Source organism: Corvus cornix, chromosome 2, assembly GCF_000738735.6.
Source record: "Corvus cornix cornix isolate S_Up_H32 chromosome 2, ASM73873v5, whole genome shotgun sequence".
NCBI lineage: Eukaryota > Metazoa > Chordata > Aves > Passeriformes > Corvidae > Corvus > Corvus cornix.
In genome coordinates this window covers 44,385,916-44,405,856 of record NC_046333.1, presented here as the reverse complement: position 1 = coordinate 44,405,856, position 19,941 = coordinate 44,385,916, and the positions used below count along the sequence as shown (strand labels likewise).

General features: G+C 39.2%; 1 protein-coding gene across 1 annotated transcript in view; it reads right to left on the bottom strand.

The window, feature by feature from the left end:
- Positions 1-1,006: 1,006 nt before the first annotated feature.
- Positions 1,007-19,941, bottom strand: part of SCRN1 (secernin 1) — a 39,279-nt gene continuing 20,344 nt past the window's right edge. Inside the window, exons 3-9 of the mRNA XM_039549519.1 lie at positions 18,010-18,191; positions 12,353-12,555; positions 9,350-9,544; positions 7,573-7,738; positions 5,470-5,650; positions 3,312-3,471; positions 1,007-3,071 (exon numbers count right to left, since the gene is read on the bottom strand). Of these exons, the coding sequence (XP_039405453.1) occupies positions 3,313-3,471; positions 5,470-5,650; positions 7,573-7,738; positions 9,350-9,544; positions 12,353-12,555; positions 18,010-18,191 (1,086 nt within the window). The 3' untranslated portion in view covers positions 1,007-3,071; position 3,312. The remainder of the gene's footprint in view (positions 3,072-3,311; positions 3,472-5,469; positions 5,651-7,572; positions 7,739-9,349; positions 9,545-12,352; positions 12,556-18,009; positions 18,192-19,941) is intronic.

The following is a 19,941-nucleotide window of genomic DNA, read 5'->3' as shown; positions in this document are numbered from 1 at the left end:
TTCAGTTATGGCATTAATTTATATAATTGCCATCAATTCCCCTCAGTTAGAGCTGTAATAATGTTATAGATCACAGATGATCTTTCCCCATGGTGTTGCCCTTGAACAAAACTACTTAGAAAAGACAGGTAACTGCATCTTTACATCCCTGCTTTTCTCTTTGTTCTTACAGCAGCTCTGTTATGCTCTAACTATTCCCACACACATGCATGTTCATGGTGTGAGATGGTGTAGGGGTAAGAAGCTCTTCACCCACAGGACTCCAAGAAAGCAACATTAGTCTTTTTCTAGCCTATTATGGTACCTTGCTGTACATCATGTGAAAAGAAAAATGAAAAAAAAAGTGGTGATGCTTTGACCAATACTGTCACTGTCATTATTGTAGTTACTTGATAAATATGCATGAATATAGTAACAAGCAGGGGTCTACATCTACATTGCTGCTCAAACAACTGGAAAAGTTGAATACTGCTTTAAAAACTATTTTGTTATAGTACTATTAAAGGTGGCATATTGTTGGCTCTCATTTATTCTGAAATTTGTGTACTGCTTTGTAGTAAGTACCTTCCTAAAGATTTTAAAACTACTTAATGCTAGACTACCTACCAGCAGATATATATAAAGGAGAAGAAAATTTTACTCCATTTTTTATTATGCTTTGGGTATTTTAGAAATAAACATCTTTCAGGGATGAAACTAGAAATCCTGTGTGCATTTGCTAGCATTACTGAAATGCTGTTTCCATATATTTGTCATTCAAGTTCCATTGAAGGTTCTGGAGATACAGAGAATCACACTGGCTTTCACCCTGGGGCAGCTGCTCCCACAAGTCCCACTGTGTCCTTCCACTGAGGCACAGCTCTGCTCAAGACCACTGGAAATGTTAAGACTATGCAGTTGCTCTGGTTTATACTGACTGCACCCAACCATGTTTTTTGGTTTTTGTTTTAAATGCACTACACAACTGAAGCAAAATCAACATACTATTAGAAAATTACTACCTGGATCACTGTGCTCAAAACCATTTATTAATTCCGTCATATAAGCAGTTCCAAATACGGACATAAATGCCCATGAGATAATTGCAAGTGTTGCTTTCTTCTTTCTTAAGAAACAGGCAAATAAGATATATGATGTTTTTAACAGGAACACCCACTTCTTTCATCTTGCCTCCCTCCTAACTCTCAAAGATTAGAGATCCAAGTTGTGCAAAATAGCTGTGAGAAGTGGTTTATCCTAATTTTTGTCCTCTGTCTGGGGCAATCAAACCCTGTTCCCTGGGTGTTCAGAAATACCCAGCTAGTCCTATCAGGAGATGTGATTTCATGGGAAATCCATTTATTTCAGTTATGGGCATCTGGAAAAAGCACACTTCTCTTTCAGAGGGCTTCATCCCACACAACATTCTCTGAAATCAGGTGTGCTTCTTGCAGTCAGCCCCTCCTCTGGCTACCATACAGAGCAGCTAAATTTCAGGGTTTACTTGCATATTTTCTTCTCCCATTGTCTACACTTTAAAATACTTAAGACACAGGAATTGGTCCTATGATAGACAGCATGGGAGGATTTTTTTGTGAATGGGAGATTATTAGGTAGGCCATAAGAGAAAATACCTTCTTGCTTGTTTTCTGTAAATGAAAAGGCTCCATGTTTTCTTGTCCAATTGCTACTTGTCATGTAAGGCAATACCAAAGTAATGAGTCTGAATGGAACAATGTCATTGAAAAAATCCTGAGAATGCAGTGTGCTAATATGGCAATGACTATTTCCCTGATGCACAACTCTTACAGTTTCAACTTGAGGTGTTACTGCTTTCTAAGGAGCTTTTACTTCCTCAATACAGAAGCCTGTGGTTCTTCACCACCCACTTTCCCAAACAGTGAAGGATTTTAACTCCACATGTTAACTTCCACTTATTAAAGACATGGACGTCTTCTTTCAATCTCCTCTATGAAAAAAACCCACCAACCATCTTCACTGGACACAGTGTTTACTGGTTTAATTCTCAGTGTTTGCCCTATCCCACTTCCACAAGAAGAAAATACAATGAAAAGCAGGTCTGCCTGTAGACTGTGGAGGAAGGGAAGCATGCTGCAGCACTGCACTTAATATAAGGAAGCATAGGACAGCCATTTCTAAGCCTAACCAGTTGGATTGCCACACCCACCAGCAACTTGCTGGTCCTTAATGGATTCATCAGCCATGTATCTCACAACAGAGATTACTAAAACTGTTCAGCAGTACAAAGGCAGAAAGATGAAGAATATCCAGGTACTTATCAATGTCCAGTATCTATTCCTTAAAAAAATTCCAAATTTGTAGCCTGTGTATAAATCTGACACCTTACCAGTTGCATCTTAAGAGCCAATATGTGTAGATGTCTACAGCATCCAGGCTGGCTCTGCACTTCTGTACTCAGTTCTGGAGCAGCAGCCAGGTGCACCACAAACACAAGCTGCCCTAAGCTGGCTGAGGGCGAAGGCAGAACTTAACCTGGGGGACTTAATTCTGATAATTTGTACAGGCATAATGTCAGGTGCTGAGTTACTGCAACCAGATACGGCCATATGAGGCCAGCACAACAAGGTCAAGAACCAGGACTTACCTTCCTGCCCGTCTCAAACTGTCATTTCAACTCTACCATTTCAACTCTGCATGAATTAGCAAGAAGAGAAAAATGCAAGTCAGCTTTGCTGCAAGCCTAGTCCTGAGCAACAGAGGGAAAACCAGATTGCTTTCAATGACAGTATGGCAATTAGCCTGATGAAGTTAATCTTTACTTTAATTGGTTGCCCAACATACATGTTTTAACATTCTGTACTAAATTAGCCAGCATGCACACAGTAATTGGACCAGTCAGTGACTTTCTCCTTTCACTATATACATACACAAACAGGAACACCACAAGATTGGACAAAGGAAAGCAATTTGTTAACTGGATACAGCTAGCAAGTAACATTTTTTCCTCTAGAAATGTTTTTTCCTGCAAAATCACAAGTGTGAAGACTTTCTTTCAAGGCTTGAAGAACATTGCAGTCTTCCAGTGAAAAGGCTAACAATAGCCACCGTAGCTGAAATGAGATAAAATTTGTTGAAAATCCATTCCAAGCAAGAGTGCAATTGAAAAAAATCACCTGCAATGCAACATAGGGAAAAGGGATTTTGGAGACAACCTGAGCAAGTAGACAGGTGGGTTTGAACCCAATTCTTAACATCCTCAGCTTAGTGTAAAAGAGAAAGAGGAGGTTCAGAATTGGACCCAACATTTCACATTCACTGGTATAGTAGTACCTAAAGAATTGTTTGCTTACTTTATTTGAAGAACTTTAGTTCTGTGTCAACACAGTCATAGAAGAGATCCACTACTTCAGCTGGATCCAGAATCTCTGTACGAGAAAGGATATCTTCCATTGCTTCTAAACCTTGTTTTTCAAGGTCTAACATAATCCTCATCAGTTTCTGGCCTTTATCCTAAAGGCATGAAACAACCAAACTCAGTTAACCAGCAAACAGGCTCATTAAAGCATTTTACTGTTTCTCTTCTGTTACAGAGACATTTTCAAATATTTTTTAAAATGGAAAAGCCTTTTTAATTACAAACTATATCTGTTATTAGTTATTTTGGATGGCCAAAGGCTAAAAGGAACAGTCCTGGACACTTTGTGCATTAAGAAAAACAACAAAAAAGGAGCCGCTATGTTTAAAGCAAAGAAGGAAGAAGGTGAAAGATGAATAGAGGAAAATTATATAAGGCTTGTACATATAATAAAGCAAGTTCTTAAACTTGTAATCCCACAAACAGAACTATATGAGAAGACTAGAAGCCCTAAGAATTGTACGGATTGTCGTGTTTGCATGTGCATGCCTCAAATCAACACCTGCAAGATGGTCAACAGATGTGAAATGATGCGTCATGTAACAGTATTAAGACTCCAGGTCCCAGGGAGGTTTTGTGTGCCATTCTGACTTACTACTCTTTGTGTTTCTAGAAAATTCACTCCTGGAAAAGCTGTCATTTCATTTAATCCAAAGGTTATTTAAACTCTTTTTTTTTTTTTTTTTCCATGGAGAAGCACTGTTTGTTTTGCTTGCAGGTTTCAAAACTGAGTTTCAGGGAAAAAAAAGTCATTTAGAATCAGTGCTGGTTCTGAGTTTTTCAGGATTTTCCTCAACATTTTGTCCAGAAAGAGTAGAGCACTTCATCCAAGGTTTAGACTCTTGGTTGGGCAGGTTTTATAGCATGAAGCCTGAACAGAAACTGCATTTCCTTTTCTGGCACAACTATTGGTGTCACATTGTGGGGACTTTAACAGGCAAGAGTTCACAAGATGCTAAGATGCCTCTTCTAGGTGTTCCCTAAATCAACATCTTGCATAATGATATGAGAGCCAGCTGCACATTAAAACAAAATTGCCACAGAGGCCACATATTTTAAATTACACCATTCCAAGAAATCAAAAATCTAGCCCAAACTTCATTTCAATAACGTTTGTACCAGCAAAGCTTATCATAGCTTCCTTAATCAATAATGGGTAAGTCTGAATGTTGTTACGATCACAGCAAGACTCTGACCCATGCAAATACACACAGAGGGAAATGGTAGGAAAGCAAGTCCTCTGTGGAAGTTCAACACAACCATGTGAGGGTCTTCCACAAATTGCCTGAATACCAATAAAAGCCTGACTGGTGTGCCCTGGTGGTCTCTCCCTCTGTTTCACTACCTCAAAAACCACGTACCCAGTTTACTGCTGTAGTTGTAATTGCAAATGTCGAGAAGTTATTGAACTACCTGCCCAATGACACCAAAAGTTTTATCCCAACCATTTGGAAAAGCTATACAGAACAATCCCCTTCTTGACTTATTCCAAAATTATTTGCATAAGAGATCTTCAACACTAAGTTTTACAATGGAAGGTTTTCAGCCCTCAGGTATGTATTGCATGGCTCTGCAAAGTGTTGTTTCTTCTCATATGGCATTGTCAGTTAAATCTTAAAAATTAACAGAAATGCATTGAATTGCAAAATGCAAGACTTGCAAAACTGTCAAGTGCAAATTATTCCTTCAAGAAAAATACCTTTCCAAGCTATGTAGTCCTTAATCCATCATATAATTTAAATTATAACACTCCTGCTGCCATCCTATCACATAATTCTGATACCAGGTTGCACTAGCATCCAGTGTTCTAATCACTAAAAAGACTATATCCACAGTGGGGCCTGAACAAGATAATCAGCTTACCAGTTTGACTTTGCATTTTGTAAAAGTCATGAAACAGAGCAACACTCTCAGGATAACAAAAACTATGCAGAATAGTTTGTCCTTCAGAGGCCATCATTATTCAAGCTCAACTTACAAGGATTCTAAGAATATTCAGAGAATGTTTTTCAGTGAGTGACTGTGAACTAAATTATGGAGTTAGGAATCTACATTGAGTTCAATTCTTTAATTCCAGGTCCCACAGCTCTTACCTGATCATTCTCCAGGAGAGATCGGGCCCATTCATGTGCCTTGTACAATTCATGCCTACGATCAGGTTTCTCCTGGAATCGAGGTATCTTTTTAGCAGGATCATCATTGCCAAAAGAAGGAGACTGTACTTTTGGTACTAATTTTACATCATCGACAAAAATAAAGGGTTTAAATATGGACCTGAAAGAAATGAGAATTACTGCTTGCAGTAATAAGAGAGATCTCATATATGTTATTGAAATGTTCACCAGGCTATTTTAAAACAACACATACAGAGCAGCACAGGTAATTCGTCTACACTAGGCATGGATAAGGTTAGAGACTTGGTACTGGTCACAAGCAAAACAAATCTATGTGCTTTAAAAGAACTGGGTTTGGCAATTATTGTAAAACCTTATTACCCCTTTTTACCTATAAGATTCTCTGGTGTCCTCATGCCAGTTCTGCCACTTCTTTAGAAGAGTAGCACTGATTTTCTTCTTCAAGTTTTTTGTAACAAATCTCAACATTCGGCCTCACATCAGTTTTTCTCCTCTGTTCCCACTGGCATCTCTCCTCCTCCTTCCAGGTTTAATTTTTATTAAAATCATAAATAAACACTTGTGTGGAGCAGGGAAGATTACGTATCTTGCTCAATATCAGAGGATTTGGCATATAAACAGCAGCATTTTAGAATTTTACTTCAAGAGCTGGGGGAAGACATGGCTACCAATATTGTGACACTTCTCAAACAACTTCAACGCTGAGTTTGGATCTAAACTCCAGAGAGAGACAGACAAAAAAACCCCATCAATGTAGGATCTTCATTCCTGAGAAGCTGAAAGTAGGTTTTGGCATGGAACAACTGCCTTCCTTCTCTTTAGATACGGAACAATAAAGCACCCTGCATTCTGCAGTGAAGAACCTGCCAAAAGTGCAAGACTTCTGCAACACACAATTAATAACCACTGCCTGTGTACAGTCAGCAGGTTCAGTGCTGCTACCCTTTCCATCACTGTCACGAAGCCTTGCTGACTAAGAATTTACATGACTCACTAGCTGCATTTAAATAAAGCTTTTTAAATGCATTACAGTGTAGAATAAAGCAAGAAAGGTCTCTAGACGAGGCTTTCAATAAAAGCTAGGTTTTCCATGTTCAAAAGGACAGAAGTCCCAACACAATAATTTGAAGCCTTGCTCCTTTTTATCACAAAGGATTTGCATCAAGTCAAAGAAAAGTTTGGGTAAGCAAGTTTAAACTTGACAGTTAACCCTGAAAATCTGAGTTACATAACTCAAGGTGGGTGGAAGGTCCCTTTGGCATGGATGACTTCCACAGCCCTCAGTAAAACCTAATGATTACTACCAGTCCTCTTACAGGAATGACTGTCAGCTGTTCAAGGGCACCATCTTCTTCTCCCCATAACCTCTTTACCTCAATGCAAGTGGCAGATCTCCTGAATAACTGCAAGTGGTTTAGTTTAATTTCTGTGAATCCCAGGTGGATTCTGTTTAAAATACAAGATAATTCATTAGTTCTTTGATGATCCAGCCCATGAATTCCCTAATCTCCTCAGATACTTTCAGCTAGAGAGGACACCATGTAAACCAACTAGAAATTGTCCCTCCAATAAAAAACATGCTTGGGATACCAGCAATTTGCAGATGTTTTGCTGTGTTAACATTTTGATGTCATATGAAGCTGCCTAGAGTACACAAACCCTCTTTGATAGTTAAGACACTTCATTTTTTTGCGTTTTGCACCCACCTGTTCAAGGAATTGACTTGGGAAGTCCCCAGCCTCATCATCTAAACAACTTTCCAAGTGGAAAGCAACTACACTGGAATTCCTGGGTCCTCCCTAAACTGCATTTCCCCTGGAAGCTCTGACTTTAGGCAAAGTTCCAGATCCAGTCTTTCAGCCCAGTGGTGTCCATTTGGAATTGCAGCAAGATGCAGTTTGGTAACACAGGACTGTCAGATTGCACATCACAGAGCACTGACTGCATTTCTGGTTAGAACATGCTCTTCAAGTATGTTCCAGTTTGGGTGGCAGGGTTTGTTTACTACCTTTCAACCCATCACCTGCTCTGCACCCCAGGGACCCCAGTGCTGTGGCTTACCTTGAAGGGTCTGGCGTGCCAGTGAAGTAATGAATACAGGGAAAACTAGGGTCCTGAGGCAGAACAGACACTATGCTAGCTGTAGTAAGGAAAGATTCAGAGTCCACACAGACACCACTATCCTTGTCACGCAGGACATCAATCATAGCTTGTGCAGAAACGTCACCTATATGGAGGGGGGGAAAAAATTCCTGAGTGTTCAATGGCTTGGAGTCCAGGTAAGGATTTTAGCCTGAACAAGCTTTGGCCTAAAATGGCCACTGACACTTGACATGGGCATGTCACAAATCCCAGTTAATAGTTTCTACTTAAATAATGAACATTCAGAAAGAACGTGCCTAGCTAGTAAATGAGAATGGTAGGAAGCATTAATTAGGCATGACAATTGCCAGGTAGGGAGAAATGTTATTAAAAAGGTACTTTTTCAGGAAGAAGGCTGTAATACTGCTTTAGCAGTCACTATGAACAGATTACTTACATAAAACATCCATTTTCCTCTACCCAAGCAGGGCAGAATGAGAGCACCCTGATCTTCCACTTCTTACTTTCAATTATCTCTCAGTCAAAATTTTGAAACATCATCTTGCAGTCACAGAATGTTACAGCAGCAGACCTAGGCACCAAGATTTTTCTCCAAACCCCTACCTACAAGAATCCCCTGTTCTCACTGTGTTTCCTGCCTGTGTCACTCACAGCTTTGCCCCCATGGCCGCTCCATGTTTTCTGCCACTGCTCCTTTGGCAGGTGAGGCTTCTGCCCCTGTACCTTCTCAGACTCTGCAGTGACTCAAACCTCCATGCACAGGTTCCTCAGCACACCAGGAGACACGGAATGACTCAGCAGCCTGCAAGATTTTCAGCCACAGCCATCTGTCTGCAGGGGCCCTCAGGGTTTTTAGTGCTATAATCCAGGTTTATTAGGATCTTTTACCTATAGGCCCTTGGAGTTACTGTATCTGCCTCAGACACAAACCACTCTCCCTGCAATTGTACAGCTTTAGCAAGAACTCTGCAGTGCAACAAATATCTCACCTCTATACTCTCTAGACATTTGCCAACATGTGAAAATGCCAACACTCTAGTAAACTCACATCTGTAGTTAACAGCCTTTTAGAAAATGATAATTTGTGCTGTTTTTCATGCATGAAAGAGCAGATATATGTCAGCCATGCACTGCTGCAGGCTGGTCATTTCAGAGGTATGCTGGCCAGCTGCAGTGAACTGAAGTCAGTAATAAATTTGAGTCTGGAGATAAACCCTTCCTTTGATTGTGGGGAATAGGCACATTGTCTGTTCCAGCAGCTTCATTCTGCTCAGCCATGAGAAAGGAACTTCAGTTTGCAGCTGTTCTTCCTTTAACTATGATCTTGAAACTTTCCCCAAAAGGTTAAATCTACATTTTCCCCAAAATGCAGATTCCACTCAGCTCAATCTTTAATATGTGAGGCCATTTTTTTTTTAAAATAATAATATAATTTTAGTGTTAGGTAGGGCTGCTAAAATTACAGGAAAGCACAAATGCAGTGGCACATCATGCACATCAAAACACTGAAGGAAGTTACTTTGCAATTGAAATCCTGTTTTGAAACCTTGAGGGTGACACTAAGGGCTTCATCCTAAATTGTGGCAAGTTTAGGGACAGTCTTTAGTTCTGATCTTCGTTCCTACACATGTAGAGGTGCTCTCAGTCACATGCAGTTCTGAACAGAATGCCTGAAAAGGAGGCAGCAGTGACTAAAAAACCCACTGTGCCCACAGAAAGATAGCTCAACACTTACCACCTTGCTTTTCTAGGCTCTCCCTGCCGGAACAACAGGCTAAATGGCCATCAGCAAGAGAGAACACTTCAGAAAAATTGAAGTCTGAGTCTCCGTTCCACCAGCCTTGACTTTTGACATAATTCCTTAGTTCAGGATGCTCAGCATCAATTTTTGTAGTTAATGAAAGCTGATTGCAAATGCATTTCACTCCCTCTAGAAAGAGTCACATATCAAAAGAGAGCCTTAATACAGTTTTTCTGGGAGAAGCTGGAAGGAAAATGTCATTTCAATTAGGAAACAAATTAAACCACTGGTTAGGATTTACATTTGGCATAACTGTGTAACTATATAATTACACATACACAGAATTACCAATCACTGCAGGCTGCAGAGCTCAATTCTCTGTGCCCTGCTGAGACACTGACACTTGTGATTAATAGCGAGATTTAGTCAGAATGCCATTTTCCCAATCCACACCTCACATGCTCTGACCACAAAGCAACAGTGGTATCCAAATGCCAAAGGCACCTGCCTAATCTTTTTTCCAGTGGCATATTCCACAGACACAACAAGGCTTGAGATCGGACTTGATTTCAAAATATATTTCAGCAGAGCTGCACTTAATGAACCTGCCTTGCCCTTCAAACCTAAGAATTTGGAAAATGCTTTTAAAATCTTAACAATTGCTTTAACCTTCCCAGTTGAGAAACAATTTCACTGTAAGCTGCAAGATAGGTTTAAATTAATCTTAAATTTTAAAATGGCATGAAGTAAAAAGAAGTGTAAGCAGCCTCCAAAGAATACTAAAGGGTTTTTTAAGTTCCTTTTCTCAAAAATACCACAGTGCTTACAACCATATATCCACAGCATGGCAGTGGTTGCTGTAGATATCCCTCAGAGAGAATAAAGCAAATGTATTGCAAGCCAGAGAAAGAGCTGATAAAATAAAACTATAAACTAAAATAAACACAGATTCTGGAATTTGGCACAAACCATTTCTTAAACAGAAGCAAAACCAGTTGTTGTGGAAGTTTTAAATACTGCCTTCCAAAAAAGTAATCTCGCTTTTGTAATGCCTCATGCATGCAATTTAAATAATGGGTAACAACTTCAGGAAGTTCTGTGCATCATTCTGCAAAAAAAGTCCCTGTCATCCAGTTCTGACTTACACTAGGGTGACTGACAGCTTATTTTGATTCACACTTTCAAACAGTACACTTTTCAGGGACTTTTCTTCACTTGAGTGATGAGAGTATTTGTGTTCATGTCCAGCTAGGAAAGCCACTCTTTAGGAGCTCTTTAAATACTACATTTATTAACTCAGGCAAAATAATATTTCACGGGTTTGATCCACCACAAAAAAATAAAATTTATCAATCAAATTTTTCCACTCAGACTAAAGAACAGTAATAGAAAGGATTTTGAAGTGTTTATCCTTAAATTACTGTCAGAGAGCTGCTTGATAAACACTATAAGCTTTACAGTCCTGCAGCAGTAATATTAGAACAACTCTGAGGAAAAGATATGCCTTCATACTGGAGAATGACACATTTTCCCTGTTTTAGCAGCATTTGTGCATTCATTTGAAAGCTTAAGAGGCACACTTATGGTTGCAAAAAAGAGCCCCCTGAAGTATGAAATACAGAGTTCTTACAGGGCCAGCAGCCTTTCCTCCTGGTAGGCTGTGGGAGAGGGAAACTACTTATCTGCAGCTCACAGGGACCTCCTGAAGAGCAATGTGCTGGTAAAAACCAGAACAGAGCTGCAGAACCATTTCAAAAAGCTGCAAGCAGCAGATGAAGGCAACAGCTTATTTGCTGGGAAGAAGGACATGAAGGTTATGTATTGCTGATGCAGCTAAAACTGCTAAATAAAACCCACTGTTCTTCAAATATCAGTAAGGCAGGTCAAGAGAAGAAGGCAGGCTGTCACTGCATAATCCCAGGAACCTCAGGAGTCAGCTGCTTTCCAGAACTAGGGTTTTATCAGGACAGCATTTTCAGTCTTGGTTTGGTATCTGCTCATGCCAGAAGACTTGTAGGTATCCTTAAAATACAAGCTTTACTTGGGAAAACACCACCTCTGTTAAGGTTACTGATTCCTATTTGATGGCATTGCACAACATTGCACAGCCTGGTGTTACTTCTTTGCTCCTTCCCATATCTGCTATCTCCTACCTTTCCTTCAGGGGGAAATAAGGAAAGACTTGAGTGGATCTGTCATAGCTCAAGTCATGGATGACAAAAGTCCTCATAAATACTCTGAATTTTCCCTTCATTCAAACATGAGTACATTTAAAAAGCTCTACTCTTATGAAAATAAAAATTCCTTCAAAACCAAGATGAGAATAAATTAAATACAGGCCTGAAACAATCATATTACATTAAGGCAGCCCATATATGCTGGAAAAGTTTTAAATAAATTCAACCACTAAGCTAGTAAATTCTAGAAGTTGGTTTGGCAGCTCTGGCTTCACACACACAGAAAAAGAAACCATTTACAAGTTTAAAGAGCAGAAAAGTATTGTTTTGCACTATCATTTAAAAAACAGGGATATGAAGGGAGTATATCTATTTCAGTAAAGGAACCACCACCAGCAACCCATTCAATTTATCACCTCAAAAAAGCCTTTTTGTCAAAACTATCAATGCATATCCTTTTCTCACAGTATTTTAGATTTGTAAGTAATAATTTGGGCATTAACTCCATCAAAAAAACACTTGACATATTCCCAATGGGAAATAAATCTGGGAAAATACACCTGTCAAATACAAAAATGATGATTATTATATAGTTTATGCATAAAGGCAACAATCTCCATCTTCACAGAAAATGCTAAGTTACGTCAGCCAACACAAATCAACACGTAACAAAAAAAATCATAGTAGCACAAATACAGAAGTCTAAAATTGCATTAATTAGTCACTTATTTAAACTTACTGACTCTAAGACCAATTTTTCCATGACAGCTCTTTACAGGTATTTATAATAACAGAGATTTGCTGTGAGTGCTAAACTAACCTGTGATTTTTTCAGCTGCCCAATACTTTCCAGAAGTCTCCAGTATCCAGGCTTCATTTCTGTCCACAATCAAAAACGCACTTTGGAAAGTATGGCACGAACTCCCATCTTCATAATAATTTCCACCTTGCCCATGCTCTTCCAACAGAGCAACTATTACATCCAATGCTTCTTTAGCTGTTGCACCTCTTTCTAGGCCAAGCCTATACGAAAAGGGTAAAACAGAGATTCAGAGAGGAATGAAACACTGAGATCTCCTTAAGTTATTAATTTTAAACATCAGCACTCATCAGGGTTTACAGTATTGAAGTGTCTGGTATGCCTAATGTAAGAATTCTTGCTTTAATGAGTTACTAGAATTAAAGAATGAGATATTAAATTATTTGTTTCTAGTCTTGATTTTTCTGCACTGGTTCTTTATTGTCAAGCCTATCATAGCTGGCTTTCAGTTTTTTAAAAAAGAGTCCAATTACCAACCAATGATCTCAGCTGCACTGTAAACATGCAATGTTCTACTTATCTTCTCCTCAAGCAGAATACATTTGAAGGAGAATTTGCAAACATTTTTTTCTAAGTAACAGCTGTACCAAGTTTACTTTTCTGTACAACAGTGGGAAGTAGCAAATTAATACTACCAGCTATCAAAAAAGGGAAGGGACCAATATCCAATATTACAACCTCTCTTTCCCAATGCTCTGCCTGGCCATGGAAACTAGGTGTTACCCTTACATGCATACTGCACACAGTAAAGAGAAGCATTTGTGCACAGTCATACTTCAGAGTTCCTGCAGAGACTTCCCCAAAAAACTGTTTGAATACCAGATATGGCTTTTGTCAGAATTAAGAGTAACCATAGGTCTGAAAGAACATAATTTTAAAAGGAAGTTCGAGCAAAGCAGGGGTATTTTATGGAAAAGTAATCTGAGGTGTGGTAATAAATTTAACAAAGCCCTAGGGAACGACTGTATCCTGCCTTGAAGAAGAGGCATTAGATAATCCCTTGATATAATTTACAGCCCTAATTGAATCAACAACAAAAGCAGTAACCAGAAGTTCAAATCTGACCTGCAAACGATTTCACTGGTTCCAAAATCCAATTACTGGTAATGAGGAAATGCAGTGTTTCAAACAACAGCATATCCATGCCTCCATCCAATGGGAGAGTTACCTGGATCAGTCCAAAATTTCTCTCTGCTGTTTATTATTAATGTTGTCACATTAATATTTTCCTCTGTGTTTGTCTTTCTCTAATCGCTCTATGGACAAAATAATTTTGACTGATGGATAGTTCCAAGAAAATCACTTTTTTTAGATAAAAGTACTATGCTAGCTCTTTCCATTTCTCTTGAAATCACATGACAAGAAAACACTACTCTGTTTCTGTCCTAAAAAGTACAGTAGACAAATCAGGTTCTGATAATTTGAGTACAGATTTGTTGATCTCAGTACTTCTCAACCTGATCTCTGCACTGGGTCTGCTTTGTTAAATACTTGGCTACCATTAGCCTTGCTTTAGGCTGAATTATTGAAAGCCGTGTTTTCATCTCTCCCAGCAGCATCTATTTTTCACTTACTGACAAAGAAGAGCCAAGAGCCAACTAGAATTTTAAGGCCTACCTTAAAGTGACAGCTCCTCCCCCATCATCTCCTTACTTTGCATTTATAGGATCCTTCCCTCTTGTCTTTTCTTGTTAGCTGAAACTTGTTTTGTACTGGTGACTCCATCTTTAGTCCCTATGCATTTATGTTTTTCCTTCATTCTTTTCATCACTGGTGCAATTGATTTTTCAGATTTCATAATTTAGAAAAATTTAAAAGACATCATTGAAAAGCTAGCCCAAAAGCATGTCTTATTCCCTAAGAGCAATCCCAAGAGCTGCCACTGCCACAGGTAAGTGAATGGACTGAAAACTACCTTGGTGACCATACAGTCACTAAATTCAGTGATAATCTGCTCCCTTCTCCACAGATAATGACCAAAACCATTAGGTTATAATTAGATCAAAACCTGCCAAGAGACATAACATCCCACTAAAACTTTTAATAATGTCTCCCTGAAATTTTCCATTTGAGATGGTTAAAGTCTAGCTTTCCCTGTCAAAAGCACAGCAGGGATTCAGTTTGAAGAAGTATCCTTTAGGTATGATTTTTTTATAAATGGCTCCAATGTTATATTTATTTCCATTAAAGGTCTAGGCTCTGCTTTTCCTGGCTGCTCCTATCTGTCAGTCACAAGGGACAGCAAAAAAAACCAAGGGGAAAAAACCCCATCCAACACAACAATCACACAACTCATTTCCACAAAATTAAGTCTTGTCAGTTATCTCAGCATCAGTGTCCTGGGCAACCACAGCATAACCCTCCCACTAACACACTTCAGAGCATCCTTCAAGGTGAGCTGGAAGAAAAGTTTGAAGCAATTTCACCCCCAGATGAGAACTTGAATTAGTCATTAATAAAATTTCAGTGACTGAGTACAATCCACTGCCTAAGTACCTCCAATATGCTATCATATTGTCAAAACAACACTATGTTAAGCTTTTCAACTTCACCTATCAGTTACATAATGTAGGCTTTCCAAATTAACTAACACACTTGATGACATTCTACTTTATTCAATTTTGAGGTCTCTAAGGAAAGAAATTGGTAAACAAATTAATACCATTTTAAAGAGCATTCTTGACTCCCTGCCAAGATTGGTATCTCTGTGTGGCTCTGAAAAAATTATTGCACCTGTGATGAAAAGAACAAATAAATAATACAAACACATAGGGATTAAAATTAAGACAAAAATGCAAAAATAAGGGTGTAACTTACAGGTTTCTCCATATATACCTTTTTTGTGATAATGCTGTCCTTTTCTAACTGCATCAGCAAAACAATACATGAACTCTTCATACGAATGTGCTTCGCTAGTAAACAGGTGCTTTATAGAGGCAACTGTGCCTCCAAAAAACCCAAAACTGCAGGCAGCGAGGAAGAATACCTGAAGAAAATCCTGATAAGCCAACCAATGTAGCAATACTGGTACAGCTTTGAAAAATCAAGCTTTTGAATAAAACCCTAGAGAAAAAAGGCTCCTTAGGAATTTGTGCTGGAGCATGTTTTCTCTCAGTTTTTCTGTGTGTTGTGACTAGGTTCATGCTCTCCATTCAGATTAACTGGGATGGAGACCAGCCTGCATGGAATGGGACCAACTTCTAACCCCGAAGTCCATCACACAAACCTTATTAATTTCATAATTATCATTGAAGTGTTCTGACATGCTGTGATACTCTATCAAAGAGGCAGAGCTGGTGCCAGCTGCTTCACTGCAGCCTATAGAGATTGATTTCATATTTGATGGTTCTCTATTCTATGAGGTGACATGAAATAGACACACTTAATTCAAGTGGCCAAGTCTTCACAGTAAGAGAAAGAAACACTTTGGCTGGAACAAGCAGCAGATGGTAACAACACATCTCTGGTTCTCCTAGCCTGAAGCACCCTCTCTGCATCTGAGCTACAATTTCTTCTGCAGGTAAGAAGGAAGAGAGGGAGGGTAGCAACTACAGGTGACGATTATTTGTAGTTTATGACCAGCACCTCCTTACTTTGATATGTCCTGATTTGCTGGTGTGGGTAAATCTAGAGCTGTTGGATAGCATATATATTTGAATGTTAACCAGTCCTTTGAGACTGCAATAACTGTGACCAAAATAAGCAGAACTTGACATTTAAACCAATGGTTTATTAAGGTTTCAAAAGGACTGCAGTAGGAGGGAAAAAATAAAGGTGGAGCTTAGAAAGTCAGATATCTAAGCCCTTTTCCTCACAAAAGGTTGTCCTATATTTTCTTAAATAACCCCTCACATCTACTCAGTCTCCCTCAAAGCAATTAAATTTACTCATCCTCGCAGGTACAGTTTCTCCACAGATTCCTTCAGTATATACAGGGCTTAGAGAAAATACCAAAGAGGAATATAACCCAAATTCCCTCATGAGTTTCTCATTGGTCAGATTCTATAGCTCTCTGATCACATTTCCAATTTCCACTGCATTCTCTCCAACTGGCCCATATTCCTCTAGATTTAGCTGGAAGCAGAAACCATATGTGGATACAAAAATACTGTTAGCAAGAAATTTTCTTGCTTCTTTCTAAGCCCGTGAGATACTTTTCTCTCTCACGAAGATATTTGCAGAAGTTCTGTAAACCATGAACACCTGTGACCTTGCAGAGCTTTGTTTATGGTACAGGAGAAAAATATTTTGACAATGGATGTTTTAGGATTTTAGCCAATCACCCCAAGGAGTGGCTGATCCTTTGTCCAATTAGACGACAAAGAAAAAAGTCTATAAATGAGTTTGTAAAATAATTAAATCAATCTTGCTGCACAATTCCTGCCTGCTGGATCTTCTCTCCTCTCCTCCCTACAGCTGTGGGATACAGTAATAACCATATTTCTGCAGAGACGCCTTAGAGAACACGTACAGTTACAGTTTCAGGCAGCTATACACCTAACAACAATTCCTTCTAACTCATGCTTCCCAGCTTGCTTATGAGAATAACTTCTAAGGTTTAATGTCCTCTTAAAAGTCAAGGTATCTATTTCCTATCCTTTTATCTATAAAATGTGTTAACTCATTGCAGGAGTAAAGTAGAATGGTTTGACAGGATTTTTCTTGACTACCAGTTATTACTGTGCATTCATCAACTCCTTGATATTTGAGTTTTTTCCCCTTCATGAACTGAGGTTAAGCATGTTTATAACAAATCTTTTTAACTATACTAAGCATACCCACAACATTTAACTTTTTCCCGTCAACCAAAACCTCTCCCATCTTTTACTAGTCCTCAAGAAAAATGAGAATTCACCTGTAACTGCTTCAGTCAGCTCATTAAGTATCCTAGGGCAAATTCCAGGACCACTGGGTCTAACACTGATTTACTTAAATATGCAGCTGTTGTTCTGTTCAGTCTTTAAATTGAGTCCATTTGCTTCATCTCTCTTTGAAAGAAGTTCACATGTTCTCTCTTCTTTGATTTTCAGCTTTCATCCCCCACCCAAGCCTCCTTTGAACTCTCCTCACTGCAAGATCACCATTCAGGCTGAGACTTACAGGGTAGCACAAGACTTTTGGGCAGACGGCCGTCAATGAACAGGCTCACAGGAGTTTGTGTGCCAGCATTTGAATGAGGGCAATGGTTTGCATTGGAATGCATGGGCTGAAGTAAGGCACAGTAGTTTGTTTATGTCTACAGCTGGCTATAAGCCCAGAATAAGCTTTTTAGGTCAGAGTAGGCTGCTGTAAAGGGAGGGAGAATGAAAGGCACACTGGCAATCTGATATTACAAATTAGTTAGCAGTTCCTTACTAACAACATAATCATATCTCTTATCCTGTCAGAACAGCCACTGCTAGACTGAAGGGTAGGTAGACAAGGTAGATTGAGTGAACCTGCAACAGTATAAGCATGGTACATACTTGGTAGCTAAACTCAGACTGCAAGTGTTTTAAGTGTTAACTCAGCTGTACTGGGAGCCCTACCTAGAAAGGTCTCCTGCTTATAGTGTTTTAAAAAATCTCCTCATGCCAACACCACAAAGCTGATAGCTGGTACCAGCATCATCTAAGGCTGATGATGAAAGGCTGGTCACAGCTCAGCAAGACACCCACCTGACAAGATCCATGCCAAGCAAGGCTTCAGATTCAGAAGCAGGTTCTCTGGTCACGACAGCTTCGTTAGCTACACACACCCCGTGCTCGTTAGCTCCCATTTCTGCCCCCCAAAGCCAGGAGGGCCTGCTCAGCACAACAGCATGAGTCTTCGGCACCTGCTCAATCTCAATGTATGTGCACTGCAGAGACAGCAGCAAGAGAGAAAGTTAAACAATCACAATGTACAGAAAGGACACACGTTATTTAAAAAGTCCATGTTTCGTGAATGAACAAGCAACTTTTAAAAACAACATGTAGGTGTCATGTTTGAACCTTTATATCCTTACATTGCACAAGCCTGGGAAAATACATGTGTTGATGCTTGCAGGCTCCCAAGAGACAAGCAGGATCCAAATGCTAGAATCAGTGGAAAGCAGCAGGAGACAGACTGTACTGCTACACTGAAAACACAGATCATACTTGTACACAGTAACAACATCAAACCATTCTATCACCTCCCCTAAGCACCATCTCCAGTACTTTATTAAGTACATAGTGTAACAGTGGTAACTGGGACAAAATACATGAGAAGGCTTCCTCCTCTCCCTTGCTGCCTCCCCTGCAGCTGCCCCCAAGACAGAGACAACTGGTAGAAAGAGGAAAAAAAAAAACAAGCCTTGAAAGATTCAGTAGTATGCTTTGATAAACAGTCACAAAACTAAAACATGGGTATTGCTGTTGCTTAAACTGGTGTTTCTACTATTTTAAATGGTCTACTTTAATTACATGTCTGTGGATGTACTCTGACAAGTCAAAAATACAAAGGAAAGCTGCAGAGAAGCCATTGAAACTGCAAGGAAGAAAGAAATTATGTTATGTTTCAAACACATTTACTTCTCCTCATAACAAGCGCTTGCCTTCAAAACAAGCATTATTTTCCCAGACAGCATGGATGAGAGCTCAATCCATCATTACATCATTGGCTTGTGCAAACCAAAGAAATGGACTTTACACTTTACTGTTGAGTTCACATCAAGTTTTTCAAGGATCAAACTCTGCAGAACTTGCATCTGAGAAAACTAAAGTTATCTGTATTTACAAGGCATCTTTTAGGGTCCAGCATTCCTGTTGTAACTTCTTCCTTACAGGAAGTAATCTGCAACAGTTTTTTTGGGGGAATATATGATCAGGCATATCAAGGTAAACAGGATCATCAGAATGGACTAAAAGTTATTTGCCTTGTTTGCCTGGCTGTGTCTATATTAAAACCTAAAGCCAAAGAAATCATCCAAAATTATCAGAGCAGTGAGAAGCTTTGTTTTTTTACCAGCCTGTCTTTCCCCCCTTAAAGATTATACAGCATGATCATCTTCAGCCTCCAGTCCTGAGCCATGATTTTTACAGTAATAGTTCCTCTAGCATGCAATTAAAGCATGTAATAGACTATCTCTGGTCAAAAATGGGATTTTCAGAGTCCTTCACTTTGACCACGCAAGAGGGATACAAGAAATGAGCTTGCCACCTTCATTAGGTAATGTGTGCAAATAGGTCAAAACAAAACAAAATGAAGCAGAGGGGCAGTGAACTCTTTCAGTCTAAGGACAGGCTTAGGCAACAAGATCCTGTCAGGGACTTACCTGCTGTATTTGTAGGAGAACGTCCCTAATATTTCCCCAGGCTGTTAGGCCAAATTGCTTATATAGTAATACACTGTGATTTTGTAGAGGCAAATTCCTCATCTATCAAGGTGCAACAACATTTGGCACTGGCCAGGAGCTAAGATCTGACTAATAAAAACTCTTTACAGTTCACCCTTTGCTTCATTGTGTAACCAAGTCATGCTGAAACTGACATTTCTTATCAAAACTCCCCCTTCTCCTTTTGAGCTGTCAGCAAATAAATCTCATTTTTGACATTCTGCACAATTTCATTTCAGAACATCAGGTCAGT